We start from the raw sequence: 23678 nt of genomic DNA on the forward strand, positions 1-23678 counted from the left end.
AGTTTTTCTCTCCTCTTTGCTTGATTTCAGGTGTTCTGGTCCACGACGTAGTTCACTCGATGCCCAGACCTGGGCTAGCCGCACCTCCGCGTCTTCCGTTCCCGCGGAGGAGCGGGCTGGGAGACGAAACGGCCGAGACGCCCGCCGAGGGGTCGACCCCGCCGCGGGCCGGCTCTGGCGCTGCGGCCGCCTCGGGGGATCGGGTTTCGGAGCACCCGAGGTGGCCGGCTGCAGAGCGCCGGCTTGCAGGAAGGCCCGGCTAGCCCGGGCCGAGCTCGCGGGGCTCCCCGTTCTGCAGTGCGCGCGTACGCGCTGCGTAGAAGCCAGCGGTGTTTCGGCGGTGCACGCTTGCGCGTTGTCCATACCGGCGGAATTGCAGCAAAAACTTTTATCGCTCGAGATTTACAGTGCCGCCAGCGTAATTCATTCTTGACGGGAACTTGGCCTGCGAGGTGTTGAGCTGGTTGCAGCCAGTCGTTTCATTGCGTGTTGTTACTGGGTATCTGCAGTCTGGTGGCTGTAAAGACAGAAAAGTTAGTAAATCGCGTAGAGTTGTGGGAAATCACAGTTCTGATATTTGCATTTCCTAAATGACCGTTGCGTTTTCGGGATGTTTGCTGTTTGGGGTAGACTCGGTAGCTGAACTAGAGAAGAGCTTCCTGCAAAACCTACTGTCTGCATTTAGAAACAAAAGTGAAGGGGCGAAGTATAATTAATACAGGTTCTGAAAAGAAAAAAGCCTATGATTTTTTTTCAGCAAATATTTAATATTACAGTTTTGTGATATTGCACCAGATTCTGTTGAATATCTGGAAACTTATTAAACAGCACTGAAGACGAGCCTCTGCTTGTCGTCTGAAGGAGGGGAAATTTAGAGAGTTAACAAACTCAGTAGAGGGGAAAAACAAGGAGAGAGGAGGAGAAGGGGGGCTATATGTGTTGTAAAGRTGTAATTACAAAACCAGAAAGCACTGTGTATTATATGGGCAAGGACAGCTTGCAGATTTTTCCAGTAAAAACACATCAACAAGGATTGTAATGTTTTGAATTTGATATGCCTTAGTGACTTGGATCTCGGTCCTGCTGAACCGTGGGACTTCTCATGAAGTGTCTACCGGCTGTGTATTTTAAGGCATTCGATAAAAATCTTGCAGAGCCGCAGACTCTCCTGGAGGAGAGCTGGATGCATGCACCGAGAGCGCAATCAGGAAGTTCTAGAAATACCCTTTATAAACACCGCATCCTACAGGAAGAATGTTAAAGCCCAAATAAACCATTTTCCCCTCTGTATATGTATACATAAGCTGTACCGGTTTGAAAGATCTTATCGAATCTGAGAAGTGCCTTTTTACAGTAGTTCCGAAAACAAATTATACAATAAATATCAACAGTTTTCCTGGAGCTGTTGATCAAGTCTATCCATGCTTTTACCAGTTCTTAAATGRTCTACATCTCCCTCACCCTGAACCAGAAGTCATAAAACTTCCAAAGTCAGCGAGCTTGTTCTTCTAGATAATTTACCATTTTTGGTTAAAATACCTTTAAAACGCCTAACGCGGAGTGAATGAGCAGAAGCAAGCCGAAGAAGAGAGGACAATTTTATGTGCTCGACTCAATGCGTATGTGGGGGRTTATTCCCCCACCCAGAAGTAATGTTTATGTGCAAGAATAATTAAGGGGCAGAGGACAGAGGGAAGATGGGAGGGAAAGARGCTTTTTTGGGCGCCGTAGGGTGAACTCCCAAAGAGTACGCTGGCCCTAGGATTGCCGCCGTTGTCTCGCACGACGCTGGACTGGACGATGCTAAAATACATGCGCCTGTAGTAAAAGGAACCTTGCACGGGCAGCTTCGGTTCCCGCGTTTCCCTGCTGTAATACTTACCTGCTTTTCAATAAACTGAAACATAAAAAGCCCCAGTTGAGGCATTTTGTCTTGTGCTTTGGATTCTGCGCAAATGTTTAGCTATGAAGTGCTAAAATTCTGCTGCCGTTAGTGCCTCTGCATTGGCGTCCCTCCATGTTTATTTGTGCCCTGGATGGGAGAAGCTCTAGGTGTTGATGTAACAGTCCGAAAGTCATTTTAYGCTTATAAAAAATACTTCTGATAACGTTGTTGCTGGGGAGGGTGTTGGTCTGTGTGTTGTTTGGGGTTTTTCCTCCCCCCCCCCCCGCTCCTCCTCGCCTCTATCTCTAAGGAAGTGCCGGCTACCTTTATCAGACTATTGCTGGAATAGCTTCCCCAGTCTTTCATAAGGTCATATAAAAAAACAAACACTCCTCCTTATGGGAAGGAAGGGATGGGGAGAGGAGGGTGTTTGTGTATGCTTTCCCATTCATGTCTTAAAAAGAAAATACATAAACTTTGGGAGTCAGTGCGGTGTAGCTGCTGCGATTACAGGAGCTGGGAATGAGAAGCTTAATTGCTTTCTCAATGCTGACTTAGAAAGCAGAACTGGTGCAGAGCTATGTGCAGGAGAGCGCTTGCTGCTTTGGTTTTTTTTGCCTCTGTTAGATGAAACGTGCTACAAGTTCTCCAGTGACTTAAGTGATATAATCACCAGGTACTTTTGCAAATCAGGAAAGCAAAGCTCTCTTTTGATACGAGTGTATATAGCGTTTGTATGTTGATTCAGGCTAAGACAGTACAGGGAAGTACCTCCCCCCCCCCAGGTTCCCGATTTTGAGAATTCAGTAAAACACAACTTTCATGAAACTTGCAAGATTAAGAAAAAATAGCTAAATATAACACTASAATATTTCCCTCTTTGTCTTCCTTTCTGCTCCAGAAAAAAAGGGGGAATAATGTTTCAGAAGACCATTTACAGTACTGAAGTTCTGCTTGGTCTGGTACTGTTCTGAAAATATTTGACTGCAAGTCAACTGACCAAATCTAGTACTCACATACAGGTGTTTGAAGGAGGGATCAGTCACTCTACCTTTGCTCGCTTGAGGTACGACCAGTAGAGGTGGGACTAGAACTGAGAACCTCCCTGACAGACCTTCACCAGATGACCGTCTACCTCACATCACCAGTGGTGAGTCCCGGGCACCTACTCATCCTGCAGATACAGCAGTTGGCTGCCGTGCTTGCACAACTGTGCGAGCTGGGGGCAAGCAGGCAGCAGTCCTCTACGGTTCCTCTCTTCGTGTGGGAAGAGAAACGCCTAAAACTCGATGCAGTCTGGGCATCCATAGAACGGGCGAAAAACAGGCAAAATCTGTTGACTCCTCTGGATAGCTGTTCCTCTCTGGAGAGCAATTTAGCAGCTGCAGCRCCTGCTTTTACTCTGTACGCAAAAGAGAGAAGAGCATTGGCTTCGTTCTTCAGTTTGGCTTATTTTGTCTCTGGGATGCTGAAGCCATTTCCTTGTGCCAGTGCCACCGAGCAGATTTGTGGGTCTGCTTGAGAACGACTCTACAGCGTCCTAGGCAACAGGCTCTAGGTGACCCTGCTTGAGCAGGGGCGTTGGACTAGATGATCTCCAGAGGTCCCTTCCAACCTTAAYYGTTCTGTGATTCTGTGAACTCATGTCCAGCCTACAAGACTACTACAGTAGAGGTTTTCAAAGGAGATGAACAAGGTTTCRTTGCAGTTGTTATGGCTCCTCTTGACTTAAGAAATGTACTTCCGGAGAAGCCAGGGTATCCTTGAAGGAGATGTTAGGCTGGCAGGTACCATGTGTAGCATGCACTGTTCTAGGGTGATGCAGCAGGACTTTAGTAGAGCAGAGGATGAAAGTTGTCTTGAGACACAGATAGGTGTTTTGTAGAATTGTACTTGCCCAAATTCCCCAGCCTTTCCCGTGCTGGGTCGTGCTGCTGTGAAAGTCTAGTGTTGTGTGTTTAGTAGAGCAGCCCCTGTCTTGTAAGCAAAGATGGAAAAAAACAATCCCCAAGACGTTACCTTGCTGCTTTGGAAAGGGAAGTTCTGGAGCTGTTGTGTCTCTCTGACCAGTCATCTGTAAAGCAGTAGAAAGCAGCATACAGCATATGCCATGTGTTTCAATTGATATTAAAAATGTCATTCAGTGGATTTCCAAGGATCTAGTCTAAAACTGACACGTCTGTGGCAGGAAGAGCACAGATGATGAATGTCAGCTGGCCTTCAGCTAGATGCTATGAACAGAGCTTCAAAGAAAATTCCTCCAGGTCCTCTCTCATCCTTTTATGAATGTGACAGTGCAAATCCTAGGATGCTTTTAAAAAAAATYGGTAAATAACTACCAGCATTGCTCATGAGTACAATTAATTGTGCTCACTGGATTGTTTTATGGTGTATGTGGAAAGGATCATCTCTCTCTGCAGTAGGGGAGGAAGAAGGAAGGACGGAATGGCAGAGCAATAACACTGGTAATGGGACATCTCAGCATAAAAAATACTAACATTTTTTGTACCTTTTTATTACAGTCCTTGATTTAAAAGCTACCATGACGCGAACCAGGGCAAGCTGAGGCAGCTTTTGCTGCAGTGGCACAGGAAGGTGGTGGCTGTAATGGAATTTTCTCTTAAATATGTGGAAGTGAATCTTCTTCATGTCTGCGAACAGTATTTTTTGGTGTCTGATGGTGTTCGTCTTCCTTGGTTCATAGCTTGGAGACATGTACCATATGAGACAGAGAGCATCTGGCCTTTCTTTTCCACGTTAAGCTGGGTACTGTGCTTTGTTTCTGGCTTCTGGCAGAGCGCAGGTGCCCAGCGCCCCGGCATGAGAGCAGGGGACGTGCTGTTGGCTGGGACCCCAACTGCTAGGTTGGGCGTGAGTGCTGTGAGTTCATCGTGATTGCCGTTACGCAGCCCGTGCCACCCGGACGTGGCAGGCAGATGCAGCTTCTGGTGACTCTGGAGGTACAATAACAGCAGTTTTACGCGTTTGCGTGGCAGCACTGTATTGCCATGATGTTTGCAGAGGAAAATTCAGTGACGCCCTCATCCATGGAGCAGGGGCTGCTCATGTTGAGCCGTGATTTGGAAAATCGTAAGGGTGAGAGTGAACGCTTTGGCTTTGGGCTTAACTAGTTCCTTAATTGAAAAAGGCTCCCAATAACTAATATCCAACTACTCTTGAAAGCTGTCATTTCCCTAGATGGAAGGAATAAATACTCAGCTGCTTTCCTGTACTTTTGTATGTGACTTTGTCAGCAAGAAGCTTCTGCTGCTCCCTGAACTTTGGTGTAAAAATAGCTCCTCAGGTTGAAAAAAGGAACCTCCCTGAGAGCGCTCTCCAGGACCAGAGCTGAAACGTACCTTATAAATGCACCTTTTGGACATTTTGTAATGCGAAGGAATTCCTTGCTGTACACAGTCTTAAGTAAATAGTCACAAAGAGGTGAGTGAAGCATGAAGGATCTCTGTGGCTGGTGAAGAAAGGAACACGGTGTAGAGTTCACCCTGCAAAACAAACAGTAAAATGAACAATGCTGCATCTTGCAGGAGCTGTGTCCCATTAGAAGAAAATAATCCAGTGCCTAAAGCCGTGCTCAAGGTCTCTTGCAACAAGTACAGAAAATGCTGACAATATGTTAATAGCATAGAAACTTAGAGAGTGCTGCTCTTCTCATCTCCTGGCTCCGAGGCTTTGGGGGATGAGTGTTAATCTTTGCGTTTCCACTTAACTAGATCCTCGGCAAATTTGCTTGCAGCGTGAGCTGCCTGCTGAGGTCCCCAGCAGTGCTGTGGGTTTCTGTGGAGTTTAAAAACTTGCTTGTGCTGCGGTCTTCTAAAAAGACACATTCTCATCAAAGAGAGCACCTGAGAGGACAGAGGAGATTTTCTTCAGTCTGTAGGCAAGCTTTGCTCCTACATCATGCATTTTGAGATGCTTGCAAAGGATACCTCTCTATCGGTGAAGAATGTAGTCCATTGGGAGATTTTGCTGTTCTGACATTTACCTTCATTTTGTAGACCGAAAACCACAGAAGTTTAAAATCCTTACTGAAGGATGTGTAATACAAGCCCCAGGAAAGTCAGACAAGCGGCCTGCCTAGGAGGGCGAGTCTTCTTTGCAGCTCGCTAGGCTGGTGAGCTGGCAGAAAACCAAAGAGTGTTTTCTTTGGATGGGTCCAGGAGGAATGTGCCTGGTCGAACACCTGGTTCAGCTGTCTCTTTTGCAATACAATTCATAGGAGGATTTAGAAACTCTCGTGATATCAAAKGTGTATGTGTAAAAACAAGTGAAAACTCAGTTCTGGAGAGAAGGGGAAAACGTGGCTCATTGGAAGGTGCCGTGTTGCGGGGAGCACTGTAGGCAGCAGGGAAGCTGCAGTGGTTTGGACTGTTAGAGTTTCTTTGCCTGACTGAATAAAAGAAAATGGAAAAATGTTGTGCACGTTCGCAGCTTTGCGTGTTCTTGCTATTTGATATTTAACTTGTACTGAAAACCATAGACTTTAAATTTGGGGAAGCACGTACTTCCCCGTATCCAATCTTTGTGTATTCTTTTTATTTTGGAACAATTTGCATACAGGAACTTTTTGTAGGAATGCAGCTCTCTGTCACTCACGGTCTGATTAAAACACTAAATACGCTAACCTCCCGTGTGCTTGAGGAAAACATTTGCTTCTCTACGTGGTAACTTCCCTTAGCTGTAACTTTGTTRGTGCGGCTTGTTGCAAAAGTCCGAAGCGGGTTGCTGCCTTCCCCCGAGCTGCTCTGCCCCGGCCAGCGGGGAAGAAGCATCGCTGAGGTTGGTGGTTGTGCACATCGCTTTYGGGCTGGTTCGTCCCGTACAACAGCTGCCCGGTTTTGATTTACTTTGTCCCTTCGGCCCACGCTACGCGAGGCAAGCTGTGAAATGAAATAGTTCGCTGCGCAGCGGGCGCAGCAGACGCGCGCCGTAGTGACTGGGATCGGCTGCGGTAGCTTCAAGGGCCGGCAGGCTTCCTCGCCGCGTTGTGTAGCGGAGCCGGTCGGGATGAGGCCGTTTGTGGCTTTAGGTCAAGTTGTGCGGGTGCTTTTTGCCACCTCGCTTCCTTCTGCTTTGTGGAACAGGTAGAAGCGAGTCGGCCGACGTCGTGTCGTGTCGGAAGCGGAGCGTGTGACGCGGATCCCGGCGAGGCAGGATTGGGGCAGGACGGGTTTTATTTACTTATTTCAGTCGGGAAACGTGCGGCGCACGTGCCTCCTTTTGGCTAAAGGAGGAACCCCTCTCCCCAGGCCGAGGTGCCCTCCCTCTCGTAGGGTGCCACCACCCCAGGCACGAGRGACATGCGGGGCGCAGGGTAGGTTGGGGCAGCGCTTCAATTAACTAGTAAATGCTTTAGCCCTGTGCATGTCCTAATTAAGCTTGAAGAGTGTGCTTGCCTCAGGTGAATAGAAAGCCTGCCCTGACAAGCACTGGGACACCAACCAAAAATTCCTACGTATCAAAGGCAAAGCTTAATTTAACCTCACGAATCCAAACAACGTGGGCATAGCACCTTTAACAGCCCGTGGATGCGGATTCCTGCTTTGCCAGCTGCTAGCAGATGGGAGCTAATAAAACTCCGCTCAGCYGAAGCGCTGCTGTTGAAAATCCCGTAGGCACCCCCAGAGCGAGAGGGGCCGGGCCCGGGTCTCGGCCCTGTGTTGGGCACGCGGGAGGAGAGCTGCTGGATAAAGAAGCACTGGGGCTACGTGCGAGGGAGCGACGAGCCCCAAACGGGGCCTGAGGAAGGGCTGCCAAAATAGTGGAGATGATTCCGTCGGATGGTTGGGGGACCGGGGTGTGTCTGGGCTCTGCGGAGCCTCCGAAGGAGGCAGCTCCTTTCTCTTTCGCCTTTCGACAGCTGAAGGGCAGCAGCTCGAAATCCTGCGCGCTGCTGCTTTGGCAGAGGGTCACGAGCRACAGGAAGCCCCCCGGCGCAGTGTCCAGGAGGAGGATTTTTGGAATAGTCCCCGTACTGGCAACAGCTGGTCATCGCAGGCATGATGGGTGGCTCGGGGCGTCTGCCAGCGAAGGGCAGCCTCTTACGCCCACCTTGGCTGGGAGGATAGCCCACGGTCCGTAGGTGCCCTGGACACTTTTAAAGGATGGTTAAAAGCTCGCCTTTGCTGAAAGCATTAAACAGCTCTTCTGGGCATCTCACAGCTCCTTGGGTTTGTGTAGTCCTGGCTGCACGTGAGGTTGCAAGGGGCATCTTTAAATAACGTTACGGTTTCCGTAATACGCTTGCAACAGATACGTTCGAGTACGTGTGTCCACCGCCTGGCACGAGAGCAGCTCGCCCGCTCGCTCGGGAGCGGGACGTCTTGGAGGGGAGGGAAGTCGCTTTTGGGCGCGTCGCGCCGCTTGCTTCCCCGCCGCGGAGCTTCCCACGTCCTCCGAAGGGGAAGTGCCAGGGCCGGGGCCGTGACGTGCCCCGGAGCTTTCCTGTCCCCGAGAGAGCTCAAGGACGGGACATGAGCAAAGACACGGCCTTGACTCCTGCCCTCCCCTCCCGAGCTGCGGGCGTCTCCGGGAGCTGCCCGCTTCCCGGCGGAAAACACCGTAAGGCTCAAAGCGCCCGTGATCGCGGCTTTCCTCGGGTGTCTGTGTCACGAGCCGGCGTGGCAGAGCGCCGCCMCGCGCCGGGCGGCCTCCCTGGGCCGGCGGCTCCCGCCGAGGAAGCTCTCTGCAGCTGCTTTTGCACCGAAAACAGTGGGACCTGCAGGTGGAGGCTTTTGCCGGTGTCTTGAGCTTCACGAAAACAAATATTCACTCAAAATAACATAAAAAAAATAAACTTCCACTTCTTCCTGTTTTTATAGTGTGCTTATTTCCTCAGTGTCATGATTTCGTCTCCTGTACTGTAGATTGTTAATCTACAGAGGATCAGGACCTTCATAGAAGTATTTCCTGTACATGTTTATCTGTCTCTTTAACAAATTAGTATCTACTTGTTCTTTTCTGAATTTTTCTGCAAATAGTGGGAAACTCTCCCAAAGTAATGGAGCTTTTTGCTAGAAAAATATCTAAATGAATCATTGCCAGGGGTTAAAGTACCTTTTGTATGACTTAGTCAATGGCATCCTTTAGGACATCTGCAAGTAGCCCCAAATTCCAGAGGTCACTATCTTTGTGTTGGTTTTGGCTTAGCGCCGTTTCAGCTAAACTGAATTTATGTGCCCGTAAGTGCACGCAGAAGTGCCCCGCCACCGCCGCGGCTAGAGTTAGGTCCGAGGCGGCCACGGTGTTCCCACGGCGTTTGCTGGCGGGAGGGTGTGCACAGACCAGCGCTGCCTTGTTTTAATGGGGTGGAAGCAGCCTTTCAAACAGCGAAACCGCTGTCCTGCGTTCGGTACCGCGTCAAGCTGTCGAAGCCTGGCTTGCGAACACATGCGTTTCGGTTTTTTCCCCAAAATATCTGTGCAAGGGGTGGATGGGGACTCGGCTCCCAAATTCTCYGTGGACTCATGACGGTTTACATGCATCTAAGCAGACCAAAGTRAGGATGTGGTTTCTGTCTGCTGGTGTCTGCCGCTCCAAAACKGGTGCGAGTGTCACGGGTGACTGGCTCCGTCTGCCATGATTGACATGCATGAATCGTGATTTTGAATTAATTGCAGCACACAATGAATTGCTACTGCGGGGAAAGGACCCTTTGCAGGCCTGGGATGGCCTCTGACTTYAGCAAAGCTGATGTGAGGATGGCCCGCTGTGGTGCAATCCTGCAAACCGCGGGCGACTGGGTGCTGAGCGTTCGTGTTTGCTCGTGGAGGGGGAGATTCTGTCAGCTCACGACGCGGATGAAGAGCTGTAGGCCCCYGCGCGTGGCGCGAAGGAGCATCACGGCTATGGCTATGGCTGAAATCCATCTGTAAAATCAGTTCATTTAGCACGTTGCTTGCCTCCGGCGTGGGTGGCGTATGACGGAGGCAACGGAAGCAGCAGGTACAGGTAATTATTCTCCAGATGGTACTGCTATTCTTTCTAGTTTTGAGGGTTTTTTTTCTAATGGACAGTTGTCAAAGAACTTCCAGAGAGCAGCATGATAGAGAAATTGGGATGGTGGCCTCCATCAAGAAGCTGGTGGGCTCTCACATTTGGGTCACAGTGACTTCATAACCTTCATTCCTGCGGGAAGAAAAATAAACCTTATCAGAGTGGTATTTTAAGCGCAGCTGTGAGGAAGACTGCCCCAGCCACCCACCCCAGCTTCCTGGGGCCGAGTGTCCAAGGCCGTCGTGCCTGGAGCCTATCCCATCTTCCGAGGGCGAGCTGATGTCGAKGTGGCACCACAAATTGCCGGTTTAAAGGCAGTGGGGAGCGAGGCTGCCTCCGGGTGCAAAGATGGCCAGAGAGGCCGCGTTTGCGGGCCCGAACGTAAGGAGCCCGCAGAAGTGGGGAGAAGATTCCTGAAGCGTTCGTGCGGTTAGGCGGAAGCCGTTTTGGGATGAGTAGCTGGCTTTCTGCCTAGACTTTCTATTTTGAATGGAACTCTTGTCATCTGCCTTTATCGCTAAAGCCATTAAAGCGTGGTTGATCTATCATGCCTCCAGTAACTCGCACTACTGCTGCTGGCAACGCGTTAGGTTTCCATGGCATGTGCTGAATGATATCAGTCTCCCCAGCATCTCAACGGCCTCAGCTTGTTTACTCCTCCAAGGCTCTTCCTGCAGTGGAGGAAGCACGGGCTTGGCAGCCTACCTTGCCGTGGTGCTAACGCTAATAAAAGGGCATCCCAGGATGAAAAAGCGGCTCGTTCATCTGTCCCTCCCTCTGCAGTTCCTGGTATTTTCGTAGAGCCAAACACCTCCAGCTTCTCCCATTGCACTGAAATCTGCTTGCACTGGGTGGACTTCTGCTACGGCAGAGGGCAGCTGAGAGTGATCTGTCACGCCTGAGCGTGGCAGATGTCTACTCATCCGTAACACGTTCTCTTGTTTTATCTTAAAGGCAAAATAACGTTCTGAAGAGCCCCGTTGCCCATCCTGCAGATTAATATTGGACTTTTTTTTTTTTTTTTTGGTGGACATTCCTGGCGGCAGACAATTTGGGCTTTCCCATCATGGTGCGAGAAGCTTCTTTTCGGTTTGCTTTTGGGTAGTGCGTAGATATTGCTGTCCCGTTACGGCAGCGAAAGCCCAGCGGCGTTTTCCCTCGCTACCCGTTCCTAGCAGACAGCAAGGCCTCGCGTGACCGTCTTGGCACGCCGCGCTTCCACAGCAGCCTTGTGTCGGAGCCAAAACATCCTGTTGGCGTCCCCAGCACGGGGCTCCCGCCTGTTTACGTGGAGGCACCGTGGTATTCTCAGCGCTCGCTGCCACTAGTTCAGAGTTTTAAAAGATTTTGTTTTGTTTACTTTCCATATTTGAAAGTCTGATGAGGCTGGTTGCATCTTTGGGAGATGTTTGCTCTTCAGCGGGGCGCTGAGAAATACGGCCCTTACGTGCCTTCCCGCGCCAGGTTGCTGTAAATTTGGATGTGATTTGTCCTCATGCTGGCACTGAACCGTGTTGCTGCGCATGTCGGTGGTGGTAGAACCCGTGAGGAGCCTTTTAGGGTAGAACGACCCATTTTAAACCTTCTTTCCTAGATTTTCTCCAGCTCCAAGATATTAATGGGGCAGGTGAGTCCTGAACAAGAAAGTCATACATTCATGATATAATTGGATGAAGCCACCTTAAAAAGAGAAAAGAAATTACTAGATTGTGCATCCAGGGATAATCTTKCACTTTCTGAAAAAAAATATCTGTTTAGTTTTGTGTTCTGGATAAACTAGAATTAAAACCTTAGTTAAATCTCAGTAGAAAAAAGGGCTATTTTGGACTGAGATAAACACTTGTGGTTCCATTATCATGTGCTAAACATGCAGAGTGGATGTAACACAGCTTGAGAAACTGAAAAATAAGTGGGAAGTTGAAAAAATCAGGGTTAAATCTTGTTCCTCCCTCCTAAACATTACTCTACTAGTGTTTTTGTGGGGGTGGAGGGCGGGCTTTGCCCAAAGATGAAAGGTAACCACTTTCTTCCCGCAGATCCTAAGTTCAAGAAGGATAAAGTTGCTTTTCAACTGTTCGTTTTCTGTTTTGGCATCCTTAAACTATTTTTTTTTGAGGTTAAAAGCAAGCTCGAATGCAGTGTGGTGGCCTAGAGTATGAGTGGACTTGCATAAACTGTTGCTAGAGGTTTTCCAACCGGGTGCATTTTCCTTGTCAGCTCTGCTGGGCATCGATGCTTCTCCTGGCATGCACTGATAAAACCATAAGACTGCAGGATCTCAGCCGATCCCCAGAAAGAGAATATAGGATTAGCCTGATGTGGGCTCAGCTGCTAACTTTTTGCCATCTGCRAGAAAAATCKTTTCTTGCTGGCACTGCATTCAGCYGGTGCTCCGGATCGCCGTACGCTCYSAGATTTAAAATAGCCGTCCATTAAAACGGTGCGTGGGCGATACTAAGCCCTTAAACGAGGATGGAGCTGGTAGCTCGTGCTCGGGGTGCCGGTGGCAGAGGCASGCGAGGGGCCGCAGCTGCGAAGGCTGCCCTGCTTCGGAGGGGAAGGGGAAGCAGCCACGTGAGCAGGAAAGCCTACGCACGGCCAACCAACCCTGCGGTGGTCCCTGCACGCAGCTAGCTGGAGGAACTGGAGGGATTGGCAAGAAATCTTGGGCTGCTCTAGGACTCAGGCAAATGAAACCACCAGATTGCTGAGGAACAGTCAATGCCGGGCGTCTAGCTAGCAGGCAGGCAGCAGTACGAGGTACGCTGGGCAGGAGAACAAATGTTTCCCAGTGCTTGAGGGGTAAATGGAGCAACGTGGGAAGGTTGGTGAGCTCAAGGCCGGCCACAGCAGACCGGCCTAGGAGCACTTGCGTGGGGAGAACTTCACCCTACAGAAAGGACAGGCGATAATACGTGGTTAGACGTTAAAAGAGGGTTCACGCTGTAAAAAAGACGTTTTCTTAGGAACATTGTGGATCCTGCATTACTTGAGATCTTCCATTATGGGATAAACGAGAATAAAGCACCTGTTAGACGAGACTGGCTAAATTGAAGCTAAAATTAAGCAGAAGTTTGATTCAGGAGTAACCAAGTCAAGTCCTTTAACCCACGTTACAGGCAATCGGTCTTCCTCCTGTCTTCCTGGCGGCATTAGATCTATGAGTCCATCCGTCCTTGTGACTGATCTCGGCTTGGGCGGGCCATGAGCTCCAAAGAAACCATCAACCGGGCTGCTGAGCGCTACCGCCAGTCGGAGAGGGGCCCGCACCAGAGCATGAGAGGCGTTGAACTAAATATTGTTTGCACTGAGTATTTAAGTGTAAAAAAAAAAAAAAAAAAGGAAGGAGAAAGGTCTTTTACCAACAGCTGAGGAGAAAATCAGAATTCACCATCTGCCCCGGCGTAATGGCAGAGTCCGCATTACACAAGTGCAAAGTACGTTTTTAGATTTCCTGTATTACAGCTGTTTGCCTGTATACCAATTAGGAAGTGCAGAAGAAGTGTATAATTAGGAGAAAAGCACACGAGGCTTTTTTGGTGCCGAGGGCCTTGGCGTATGTCATTTGGGTAGCGTCCCTTGTGTTAGTGGATGTTTATTTGGAAGCTAGTAAGGCGCGCTCAGCGCCTTGCCTTTGATCTGGCTGCAGGAAAATTAAATCCACATGGCCTCCACCAGGAGCCTTGCTGCATCCTTGGCAATAGCCATCCAGGCTGGGATTGGCTTTTGCTGTCATCCATATGTACAGAGGTTCATTCAGCTGTAAAAGCCACTTGTCTGTCAAAGGCCTACACTTTAAAACAGCCCAGAAAAGAAAAATGTTTGTTACTAGTTGTCAATCATATTGAGTTGGCCTTTCTAAACTAATATATAGACAGATGTCTGGGTTTGCACAGTTTGCCCGGGGTGCCACGCAGTCGAGCCTTGCTCCTCGTCGGTGGTGGAAGAGAGGGAAAACGGGGCAGCTGTAGGGAAGAAGGAGGRTTTCTGTCCTCCTCTGAGTGCCCACTGCTGAGTTTTACAGCAGCCCCAAGCACGTCACTAAAATGGCTGGAATCATTCCTGAGGATCAGCTTTTCTTTTCTTTTCTTTTTTTTTTTTTTTAACCCTCTCTGCCGTTTTTGCTGTGCTCTCATCTCTACACTGCAATGTGGCTGGAATCAGGAAAACTTTGTGAGCAACRAGGATGGTGGGAACAGAACCAGCATCTCTGAAACGCTAGACAGAAACGCTAGGCAGRCCGTGTTTATAAAGTCCTTTTTTTCTTTATTTATTTTTTTCCCCCCATCTAAATCAAACAGGAAAGCAGCCACCTTCGCCCCTTGGAAGGCGCAATAAGCAACGTTTGCCGCTATGCTTCAGCTCCAGCAGTACTGCTACAGCGAGTGCTGATGCCTGCAGCTGCGGTAGCGTTAGTGGAGCTCGCGTGGTGCTCCCGGGAGACGCGGCGTTAGGAGTTTCACCGAGCCGCGTGCAGGCCTGGGACCGCGGACCCCTGGACCCCGGCTGTGCTGGGATTGTGTGCCGTCACATCTTCTCCGCGTGGTTCCCGAGCTGTCAGGCCTTGGTCCTGCAGGTCGTGTTCGCATTGTGCTGTTGAAGTTCAGCTGTTTGAAATGACTACCACGAAGGGGGCGGTGGGCTCTCGTTCTTCTGACGGTAATTGCTCGCGCAGCGCCGGTGGAAACCGGCTCCTCTTGCTCAGCGCCCGGTCTCAGCTCTTTCCTTGCAGCTGGCCGGTGGGCAGTAGATACACCACCGGGTTGGCTCTCTGGTTGCAAAGTGCACTTCGAATAGCAAAGCCCTGCGGCAGTCTGCATCCCACCTGAAGCTGCGGAAAATGTTCCTGTAGTAGCGCGGTCACTCGCAGGAAGTGCTCAAAAGCGTTGGAGGATATTTTGYGTAGTGCCGAGCTAGCAGAGGCAGAAGAACATCTGACAAAATGAGAACCCGGCCAGGGATTCAGTTGATGCTTACAAATATCCCGTGACCTGCTAGCGGCTTCCTTTTGGAGAAGGTGCTTGGAAGTTGGACTTGAAGTGAATCGAGTAGTTGTGCTTTTTGGTGGATGCGCGTTAGGCTCACGCGCTAACCTCTCGCTACGGACAGAAAGCCAGGGCACGAGCTACTTCAGCTGTTTCCCGCATGGACCAAGCGCTTGGTAACATTTCCAACAGCTTCTTTTTGTGCTGTGCTTTTTGCATGTGCAGACAAGCTTTTCTCTTTAGCTTCCCCTGATCCTGGTGCACCAGAAAAACAAGCAACTTTCCAAAAATCTAAGTCGTGGCTTAAGCCGCCCATGTGAGCAGAGTTACCGTGCAGCAGCGGGAGCACTATAAAATAGCCTGTGGGCTTTGCTGCATGATGCCTTTTCGGTGCTGCCCCTCCTTGATGTCTCCGACGTGACAGACAGCACTGATACCAGTTTCCATGAGCCACCTTGAAGCTCTGTCCTGAGCCACCTGTGCCCTACCCACAGACTAGATCTTGAGCTCTGTACAACGTAGTGTCTCTTAATGGACTGGTCCATGGAGTAGTGGGAAGGTGAGAAAACGGGTGAGCTTTAGAGAGATGCAAATGCTCAAGCTGGGTTTTCAAGATGTGACTAGGACACGGTTGATTCGAAGATGGTTGTCCTGTCCTAGGAGCTTAATTTCATCTTCCTTCAGGAGAAAAAACTGTAGAAATGTGACATGCAGCAAAATGGGCTAAGTGTCTTTATTTAACTTTTCTGACTGACGTGCTTTGGACTTGTTTGCTACCTTCTTGCTAGAGGCAGCAGAGGACAGAGCTTGTGTTCCCTGGATGAGCATCTGACAGTGAAAGCAGTGCTGCTGCAGAGCTTAAAGAGGACGGTAAGGTGGCAAGCTGTGTCCTTGTACATACTGGCAGGCCTAGCTGTGAACTGGGGCTATATATTTTTAAAAATATGCATATTATATATATGTTTTATTAACTRCTTGGATATCAAGGTACACTGACCAGCTAGTGAGTAGTCCAGTGATCACAATTTTCCACCACAGCATCATACCAGTTTCCCATTAAATTAAAGGCGTTTTTATGTTGTGTATTGAACTTGAAGGAGGGTAAACACAGCTGTCACTCGATCCCCCCGTAACAAACTTAAAATGCGTCTGCTGGCCTCGGACTCTAGCTGGATTCCATCCCTGTTACAAAACACGACCAAGCCGTAGGTAGGTCCCTCCCGCTACATCTCGTCCCGCAGCTTGCAGGATGCTGCGATGGAGAACGACGCGAGCGCCGCTTCCCTCCGGACTCGATCCCTGGTTTCTCGGCGTGTTCTCGGYGTTCGTGTTTGCCCCTCGTGAAGTCCGTTGCCCGCGCAGCGGAGCGGAGTTCAGCCCTCGCTGGCTCCAAGGTCGGCGTTCCAGCGGTTCGAACTTGATGTTTTCARGAACGTACGTGATTTGGAGATGTTGTGTCTGTAAAATTGCGTCTCCTTCCTCCTCGACATCCTGTTCCGAAAGGCAGCTCCTGCGCAGTGCGACTTCGGCCGCTCTTCCCCATCCTGAGAAAAAGTGACTTTTGCCCCCAAATGTCATTAAAGTGGTTTGGATTTGAGAAACCAGAAGTAGCTAAGCCTATAAACACCTAACTTGGCTTTCTTCCCCCTTCTGGTTTAATCATCAGTGTAAATCAGTTCAGCAATTGGGCAAGTATTTTTAGAGTAGTGTTTTCAGGGTCGCAGTGTCACAACTGCCTTCTTGCTGTTCCTGCTGAGGCAGCTCGTAGCGACGTTTTCGCTTTGGCGGCGCGGGGGGAATTCGGGGAAGATCGTGTAGCGTGGGGAGGAGGAGCCGAGGGGGTAAATGGTTAGTCGGAGTGGCTGGGCAGGTCTTTTGGGTAGTGGATAACTGCTGGAGACCTGCTGCGAGAAGTGAAGCGGGGGCACGAGGCCCTTGGGGTATCAGTGCTCCGAGGGCGGCGTGGCTCGCGTGTGCCGTTGCCGTATGTGTGTACGTACGTACCTCGCCGTGCGTGTACAGGCTGATGTTTTATGACCTAAAAACTCCAGGAATAGTGTCCATCCGGACAGCGGCTTCAGGGGGATGCCCTGAGCGTGCCCGTGCCCCGACCCTGTGCTCATTCCAGTTTTTCGGTGAGGAGCTCCCTGGGATTTTTGCAGCGATATAACTGGGGGTTTGGTGCGACTCCCCGGAGCTGCAGCAGTGTGGTTTCTTGGGGAGCCATTTGTTAAATAGCTGCATTACGAGTTCATGGCAGTCCTTATTATTATTATTATTATTATTATTATTATTGTTGTTGTTGTTGTTGTTGTTGTTATTATTATTATTATTATTATTATTATTATTATTATTATTATTTTAAGCCTGTAAGCGGGGCAGGGAAGCAGGGATCTTGGGTCACTTCGTGTGCCTGTGTTCGGAGGAGGATGTTGAAAATGAGTAATGATCCGCCAGGCCTGTAATATGCAGAATAACTGGGGGATGAGTCATCCCGTACAATGCAGTATATCCGTCAAGGAGACTGAATCATCCATGGGGGGAAGCCACTTTTCAGCAGCCAGCTGGTACTCAGGTCAGCAAAAGACGATCCATTTTATCGGCAGGCTTGTAGTGGCAATGATGGTGAGGCAGAGCAATCTGAGGACAAAATGTAGAGGAAATGGCATCCCCCAGCAGGTACGTGTGCTCTTTTGGTGTACGTGATTTCATCTTCTATTCCTTTTTCTTCTTTTTCTCTCCCCCACCTCCCCCCATCTGCCTCCACAACCCCGCCGAATCTTTTCGAGATCGGCGTGTAATTTCTCAGTGAACATGGATGGCTTCTGCAGAGCACAGGCTTTCTGGTAGGGCTTCGTGGGGCTGTTTTCTTTGCTTCTTCTCCCCCCTCCTCCCCTCTCCCCCCCCAAAAAAAAAGACCTGGCTGTAATGTGCACCCTTTCTTAAGCATTGCACGGGAAATAGGTGGTGCCTGGGAAACGCTGCCCCTCGGCTGCAGTCCATCCGCGTGTATCTGGGAGCGTGGGGGGGTTGAAGGAGGTGGACGGCCAACTGAATAGGCGTGCTGCTTTTGATATGCCACACATTTACCTCGCAAAAGATGAAAACGCTTGCAATTTAGAGCCTAGTTATCGCGCTTATTCCCCCCTCCTGCTTTTATGAAACAGATTCAGCTTAAGTTGAATTACAGAACTTCTTTCTGCCCTTGCAAAATACCGTCACCTTTCGGTCTTTGGAGTCGTATCAGCTGTGTGGCCAAAGATGTTTACTGGGGGATAAATACCGTTGCATTCTGCACTCATCAAACTGGAGCAGAAATTAAAAAATAAGCRAATTGCTTAGGGCAGGCAAGATGGGGGGAGGTTCTTCTGTTCCTTCTTTTGGTTTCTTTAGCTTTGCTTTGYAAACACTGAATTTTTCAGGAGCRGTGTGTGTGCGCATGTGCACTTAATACACATTATTTTCACGATCCGGAGTAGCCGGTGTTGCTTCCGTARCGGCCGAGAAGCCTGAGGTGCGTCCTTTTCGCTCGCGCTGTCCTGTGGCTGCGATGGGACCTGCAGCTCTTCATCTGAGCAGCAGCAGGATGGGTGGGAGCGATGGCAGAGCGCAGCTGGCTGAGGAGCCCGGGGCGGCTTGGGCGGCAGCCGCGTGGAGTCCTCCAGGATGCTCCCCTGAAGTTCTTGGCGAGCAGTATCAAACCTCTAGTCCCATTTTGCAGAATCAGGAGAGGGATARAACTTGCTGTAAAGCTGGAATGGAGCTGCTGTGCTCGCTAGCTTTAGTTCTGATTTTTGCCAAGTACCATCCTTCATTAGCTTACACAGGATGACTATAATAAAGTGTTTCACATCAGCATATATTAGAAAAAATATACAGATTAAATCTGGTTGTGCTGTGTGGAGAGGTTTTGTTTTTTGTTTTTTTAAATCAATTCAGGATGCAGATCTCATGTAACTACCTGTTTGGCTGGATATGCCTTTATGCACTTTTTGCATATCTTGCATGCAATATATAACAAATACCATCTGTCATGCAATAAGAATTTCCTTTCTCATTACCATAAATGATAATATTAATTAGCTTTTCTTATAATTTGTTAGTATTTTGTATCCTTACATAAAAATTCTAGGACTTGAGTGACAACTTTTGTCTGTCCTGTGTGCATATTTAATGTGCTGTAGGATGAATCATTCAAATGCATTATCACATTAAACTGATACCTTTTGTCTTGCTATTTCTTAAAACTTTCCAAGACATACTGCTGTGGACAACTATAATGATTTATTACATAATTGATCCATTARACAATTATATGCAGGTTTTTTTCAAAACAGTATCTGCAAGTATTTTTGTAACAACTTTAGCTGTGGATTTCTAACGCTCTACATCTAGCCCAGTTTCAACATTACATAGATGCTTCAGTGCARCCACTGCTGGTAAACTAATCTATCTACTGTTACGAGAATTTTGTTTTAATTCAGCACTGTTTGCGTAGTAAGCTGATTTCTTGGGAAATCCCTTAAAATCCATGGAGCTGAGCTATCTCCATCAAGGGCTCGCCACTTGCCCTGCAGCAAGCTTGCAAGTCTGCTTTCTGAGATCGCTGCTCGTGGGTTTGTTTGGGGGCTCGGCTTCGTCGGGGCGGCTCTGTGGCAAGCCTCGTGCAGAAGGGAGGGCGATGCTAGCTGCAAGCCGCGGCGGGGCGGCTGCGGCTCCCGATGAGGTAAGCGCTGTTGGCGAGAGGACTTCTCGGTTGCCCTCAGCGCGCAGCTTTTTGCCGCYTTTGCTTTGCCAACGAAAATTAAGTGCAAACCGAGCCGGAGGCTAAAATTTTCGGGGTGGGAGGGGAGTAGCTGCGTGCATCACGGACATGAAAGCGTGCGGTTCTGTTTTGAGTTCAGTCTGAGTATGTGGGAAGGGCCAGGTCCGAACTTGCAGGGAATGGTGCCGAAGGGGAGGGCAGGCACAGGCGCCCCTGGAAACGCCGTGGGAGGGGGGTCGTGCCTGCCGAATTGCAGTCGTTGCCCTGGGGTCCTGCATTCCTCCCCTGCCACGCACAGCTGGTTTTACAGCACGGGGGCCATGAGGAGCGAGGAGCGGGGAGGGGGGATGGAGAAAACCCATCCCGGGCATCAGCCTGGCTGTTGCAGAGCGGAGCAACGCGAACGCGCCCTCCCCCTTTCCTCTCCTGAARACGATGTTTTTTGCACTGCCGTGGTGCAGGCGGTTCCCAAGCAACCTCGCAAGTTTGCGGACGTGTGCTGCGCTGCCCGCCGGACGCCTCTCCCAGCAGCTGCGGTGTTTTTTCTGAATGGGGCCGAGCGGGGACGGTGCAGGACGCCTTGCGCTCCGCGACGGCAGGAGGGCTGCTCGGGCCGCCTCGGCTAGCCCGTGCCTGTGCATGCCTAGAAAAGGTAAAAACACACTGCGAAAGTTCTCCTCCTGTCAGAATCCGATGCTTTTGCGAGTGTTGTTTAAAACACACACACACACACACACACACACACACACACACACACACACACACAAAAGCAGCTTTTCCACGAGCTTCCTGGAAGGATCTGAAATATTTATGGGATTATGAAATCCCATTTGAGCAAATATGATAGAGCTGTTTCTCGTAATCTAAATAAAATCCTGCTTAAATGTTTAGCAAACATCTTGGTGAAAGGATTCCTTTGTTAGTCACTGCCTTTTCACTTAAGGGAGATGCGGAGGTGGGTGGCAGGATTGTTGCAGGTGCCTTGGGTTTTTTGGAGAAGTCCTTTCCCTTCCGAAAAACAAACAAACAAAACTGCTATTAATCTTTTTTACTAAAGTGCTTTGCGACAGGCTCTTCAAGTGATCTGCAGGGCTGCAAGCAAACCCCGCCGTGTTGGGCACTGGCTGGGGAAGGGGGAGAGCCTGGACCCTGAGGACCCAACCAGTTTTTATTCTGCATTTGGGGCTGCCCTAGACCCAGGAAGGCATTAAAGAAAGAAAAATAAAAATTGCTGCTGGCAGCTAGAAGCGATTTTCCTAGTCCTCTTCCCCCAGGTCTTAGTCAAGTCCTGCCTGCACCTAAATGGGGAGCTRTCACAGATGTATGGCAGTACATCTTCAATCAATTTATATTTATGCCTTGTTTTGGTTTCTCTTGGCCCTCGGCTGCCGCTGCAGAAGAACTGGTGGTGACTGAGAGTGGAGTTATCTTGTTGAATCCCTTTCTTCTTTTTTTTCCCCCCGCTCTTTTTTTTTTTAACCCCGCCTGTGGACTCTCAAAATCAAAGCTATTGGGGCAAATGGTTTTCCCGACTGTGTGTAGTTTAGCATCGTGTAAAACTAGATAGCTGCAGGATATACAGCTGCTTCGGGTTTCTCTTACATGTCGCTCAGCTGCTCGTGCTACCATTTCCTAGCTCTTCCCACCGCAGAAAGTCAGCTTGGAGTTTAAACAGAAGGTTTTCTCCCTCAGCCTGCAGGAGGTCTCAGGACAGCGGACRTGATGCCCCTGCGCAGCCCCAGCACATGAGCCAAGCAATAGTTGTCTGCAGGGCTGCTTTGGTGCCTTAATTTCTTCATAAAGGGAAGCAGTGTTGAACTACCTTGGCGTATTTGGATTGCAAGGCTTCCTGGAGAACGAGGAGGAMCATCTGAAATGGGGGATCAGCTTACGGGCCAGCAGCTTAATTGTGGGTGAGAATTGTCCTGGCATTTAATGGGGGAATTGGAAGAGGAAACTTCTCCTTTTCAGAGGGAATCTGCTAGGTACCAATGAAGTTTTCTCACTTTGTTTAGAGGAAGAAGTATCCTGAAAATGAGTTTGTAAGGTTAATGCTGCTTTTAATGTAAAATGCTATAGAACGCGTATGCAGGACTCTGCCAGCATCACTGGGTCAAAACACGTTGAGATCAGCTTGGGTTACATTGAGTTTATTTTGACTARGTGGAAAATAAAATTTCCACAAAATGTCTTTTTTGTTCTGTCAGTATTGTATTTAAAAACCTGAAAAATACAGGCTGCATGTTTGCTGCACCAGAGATCTGTTATAGATGCAATGTTTTTGTATTCTTGGGGTGGCAAAGATGAGCGCAGGGAAGATGTTCTGGGATCAAACTCTTAAATGCCTCCTCTCCCCATCCTCTTGGTCAGTGCTGGAAATTGTGTAAATTTGAGAGGTTTCCCATGGTTTCCTACATGTTCCATTTTAATATTGGATTTGGCCAATGTGTCACAGATGCCTTTTTCTCTTGCTGATATTTAATGAAGAAACTTCAAGCCTGCTAGAAATCTGAACGGTATCAAAGTATCAGACTTTATTTTGCTGTGATGAGGTGTACTCAGAGTGTTCTTCTCACTACCAAAATTGTGAGCTGCAGTCACGCAGAGAAAAATGCTGTTTATAATCTGGAGATACTTCACCCTTACTGGAGGTTTCAAGAACTGACCATCCAGTCAAGAAAAGAGACTCCAAGAACTGTGGTTCTTCATGGCTTCCATCAAAAGGCAGTTGCTTTGTGCCTGCAGGATTGAACTCTTGCAATATAATTTCCAGCAATCACTCAGGCAAAATCAGATGGCTTCAGTTCCAGCTGTTGGAGTTGCTGGGGCAGGAATGAAAGGCACGTGACGCTGTGAAATGCATCCACCTTGGCCAAAGATACGTCATGCCCTGCTGAGTCATGCCCTGCTAATTGGAAAGTTCAATTTGCATTTGTCCAGGTTGTTTAGATTTTGTTCAGATGCCCARTCTCTGTGGCTAAGGTCAAGCTGAGTAGCCTTCCTCTGCCATCATTGCATAGGTAGCCTCTTGCTGTCCTTTCRCTCCATCCTTAAAAATGAAATCTAGGAATGTAGAAGCACATTAAAGACAACAGCTCAACTTTTTAGAACTCATTAAATGTTTGTTTTGTAGGAGAGTGGTCAGCCCTCGTTGCTTTRTTGCTAGTTGATGCCCAGCGTCAATAAACACGTATAAAGTCAGAGTGACAGGTATAGGTGATGATGGTGAAATGATCAAGGATGATGGCAAAATTACAGGAAGAAGAAGGGAAGGAGGAGACTTAACAYGTTATTTTTGTGACCTCATGATCTACTTTGGTACCTGGATGGAAACTGTGAAAGCAGAAAGTGGGTGGAGAACAAATTTCAAGTTGGATTTTTGGTGTGGAGCAATTACCTTTACATCTGAGACCATAATCTCTCTTAGCTTTGTAAGCTGTAAAGCAGAGATGGGAGGAAAATGCTTAAGTGCTGGATGGCTGCGTTAGTGTGAAAGTTTATGTTTGTGTTTGATCAACTTGCCTTGCTAGAAAAGAATTGCTACCTCATAAAAAGTATTACTGAATTGTGGAAGGTTTTGGGGACATGTTTTAGGTGTTAAGGGTGAATGAAAGGAAAGTAGTAAGCGTCGGGGACTTGGGGGAAGCAGGATTGCTTCTTGGGATTTCTAACTACAAAATGTCTGAGGTGTGCTATTTATAATTGCTGTGTTTGAAACAAAGTAAGAAAGGAAGAAAAGTGGTGATAGATTTGGTAGAAGTGATCTTCCTTTTGCAAAGTTACTGGCTTAAGACTGACTCTGCCTTTCAAGAGCGGTAATTCTTTGATAGGGAGTGCCGCCACCGTGCCCTGTTGAAAAACTTTTTGAGAGATRTGAGTGCTTTTTAATGCCCAGCACTTGAGTCCTCGGAAGTACCGATAGCCAGGAGAGCCTTGTGCTTTAATTAGCAAGCCTCGTCCGTGGAGCAGCGCTGACGAGTCCCACGTTGGTCTCTGGGGCTGTTGACAACGGAGCAGCRGGAGCTGGGTG

The 23678-nt window shown here is 48.8% G+C and overlaps 1 protein-coding gene across 3 annotated transcripts in view; it reads left to right on the forward strand.

Annotated features, from left to right (window-relative positions):
• The first annotated feature begins 2913 nt into the window (after window positions 1-2913).
• The window catches only part of SPRED2 (sprouty related EVH1 domain containing 2), a 47549-nt gene continuing 26784 nt past the window's right edge, over window positions 2914-23678 (forward strand). Inside the window, exons 1-2 of one of the 3 annotated variants that reach the window (XM_085307257.1) lie at window positions 17253-17562; window positions 21341-21561. In XM_085307257.1, coding sequence (XP_085163383.1) covers window positions 21524-21561 — 38 coding nt within the window. In that variant the 5' untranslated portion in view covers window positions 17253-17562; window positions 21341-21523. Of the gene's footprint in view, window positions 3036-17252; window positions 17563-21340; window positions 21562-23678 lie in introns of those variants that run through there. The other 2 variants (XM_085307259.1, XM_085307258.1) reach the window with 2 other exon arrangements.

This window comes from Rhea americana, unplaced genomic scaffold (genome assembly GCF_003343005.1).
Source record: "Rhea americana isolate MKP2758 unplaced genomic scaffold, rheAme1 scaffold_256, whole genome shotgun sequence".
In the NCBI taxonomy this organism is placed as follows: Eukaryota; Metazoa; Chordata; class Aves; order Rheiformes; family Rheidae; genus Rhea; species Rhea americana.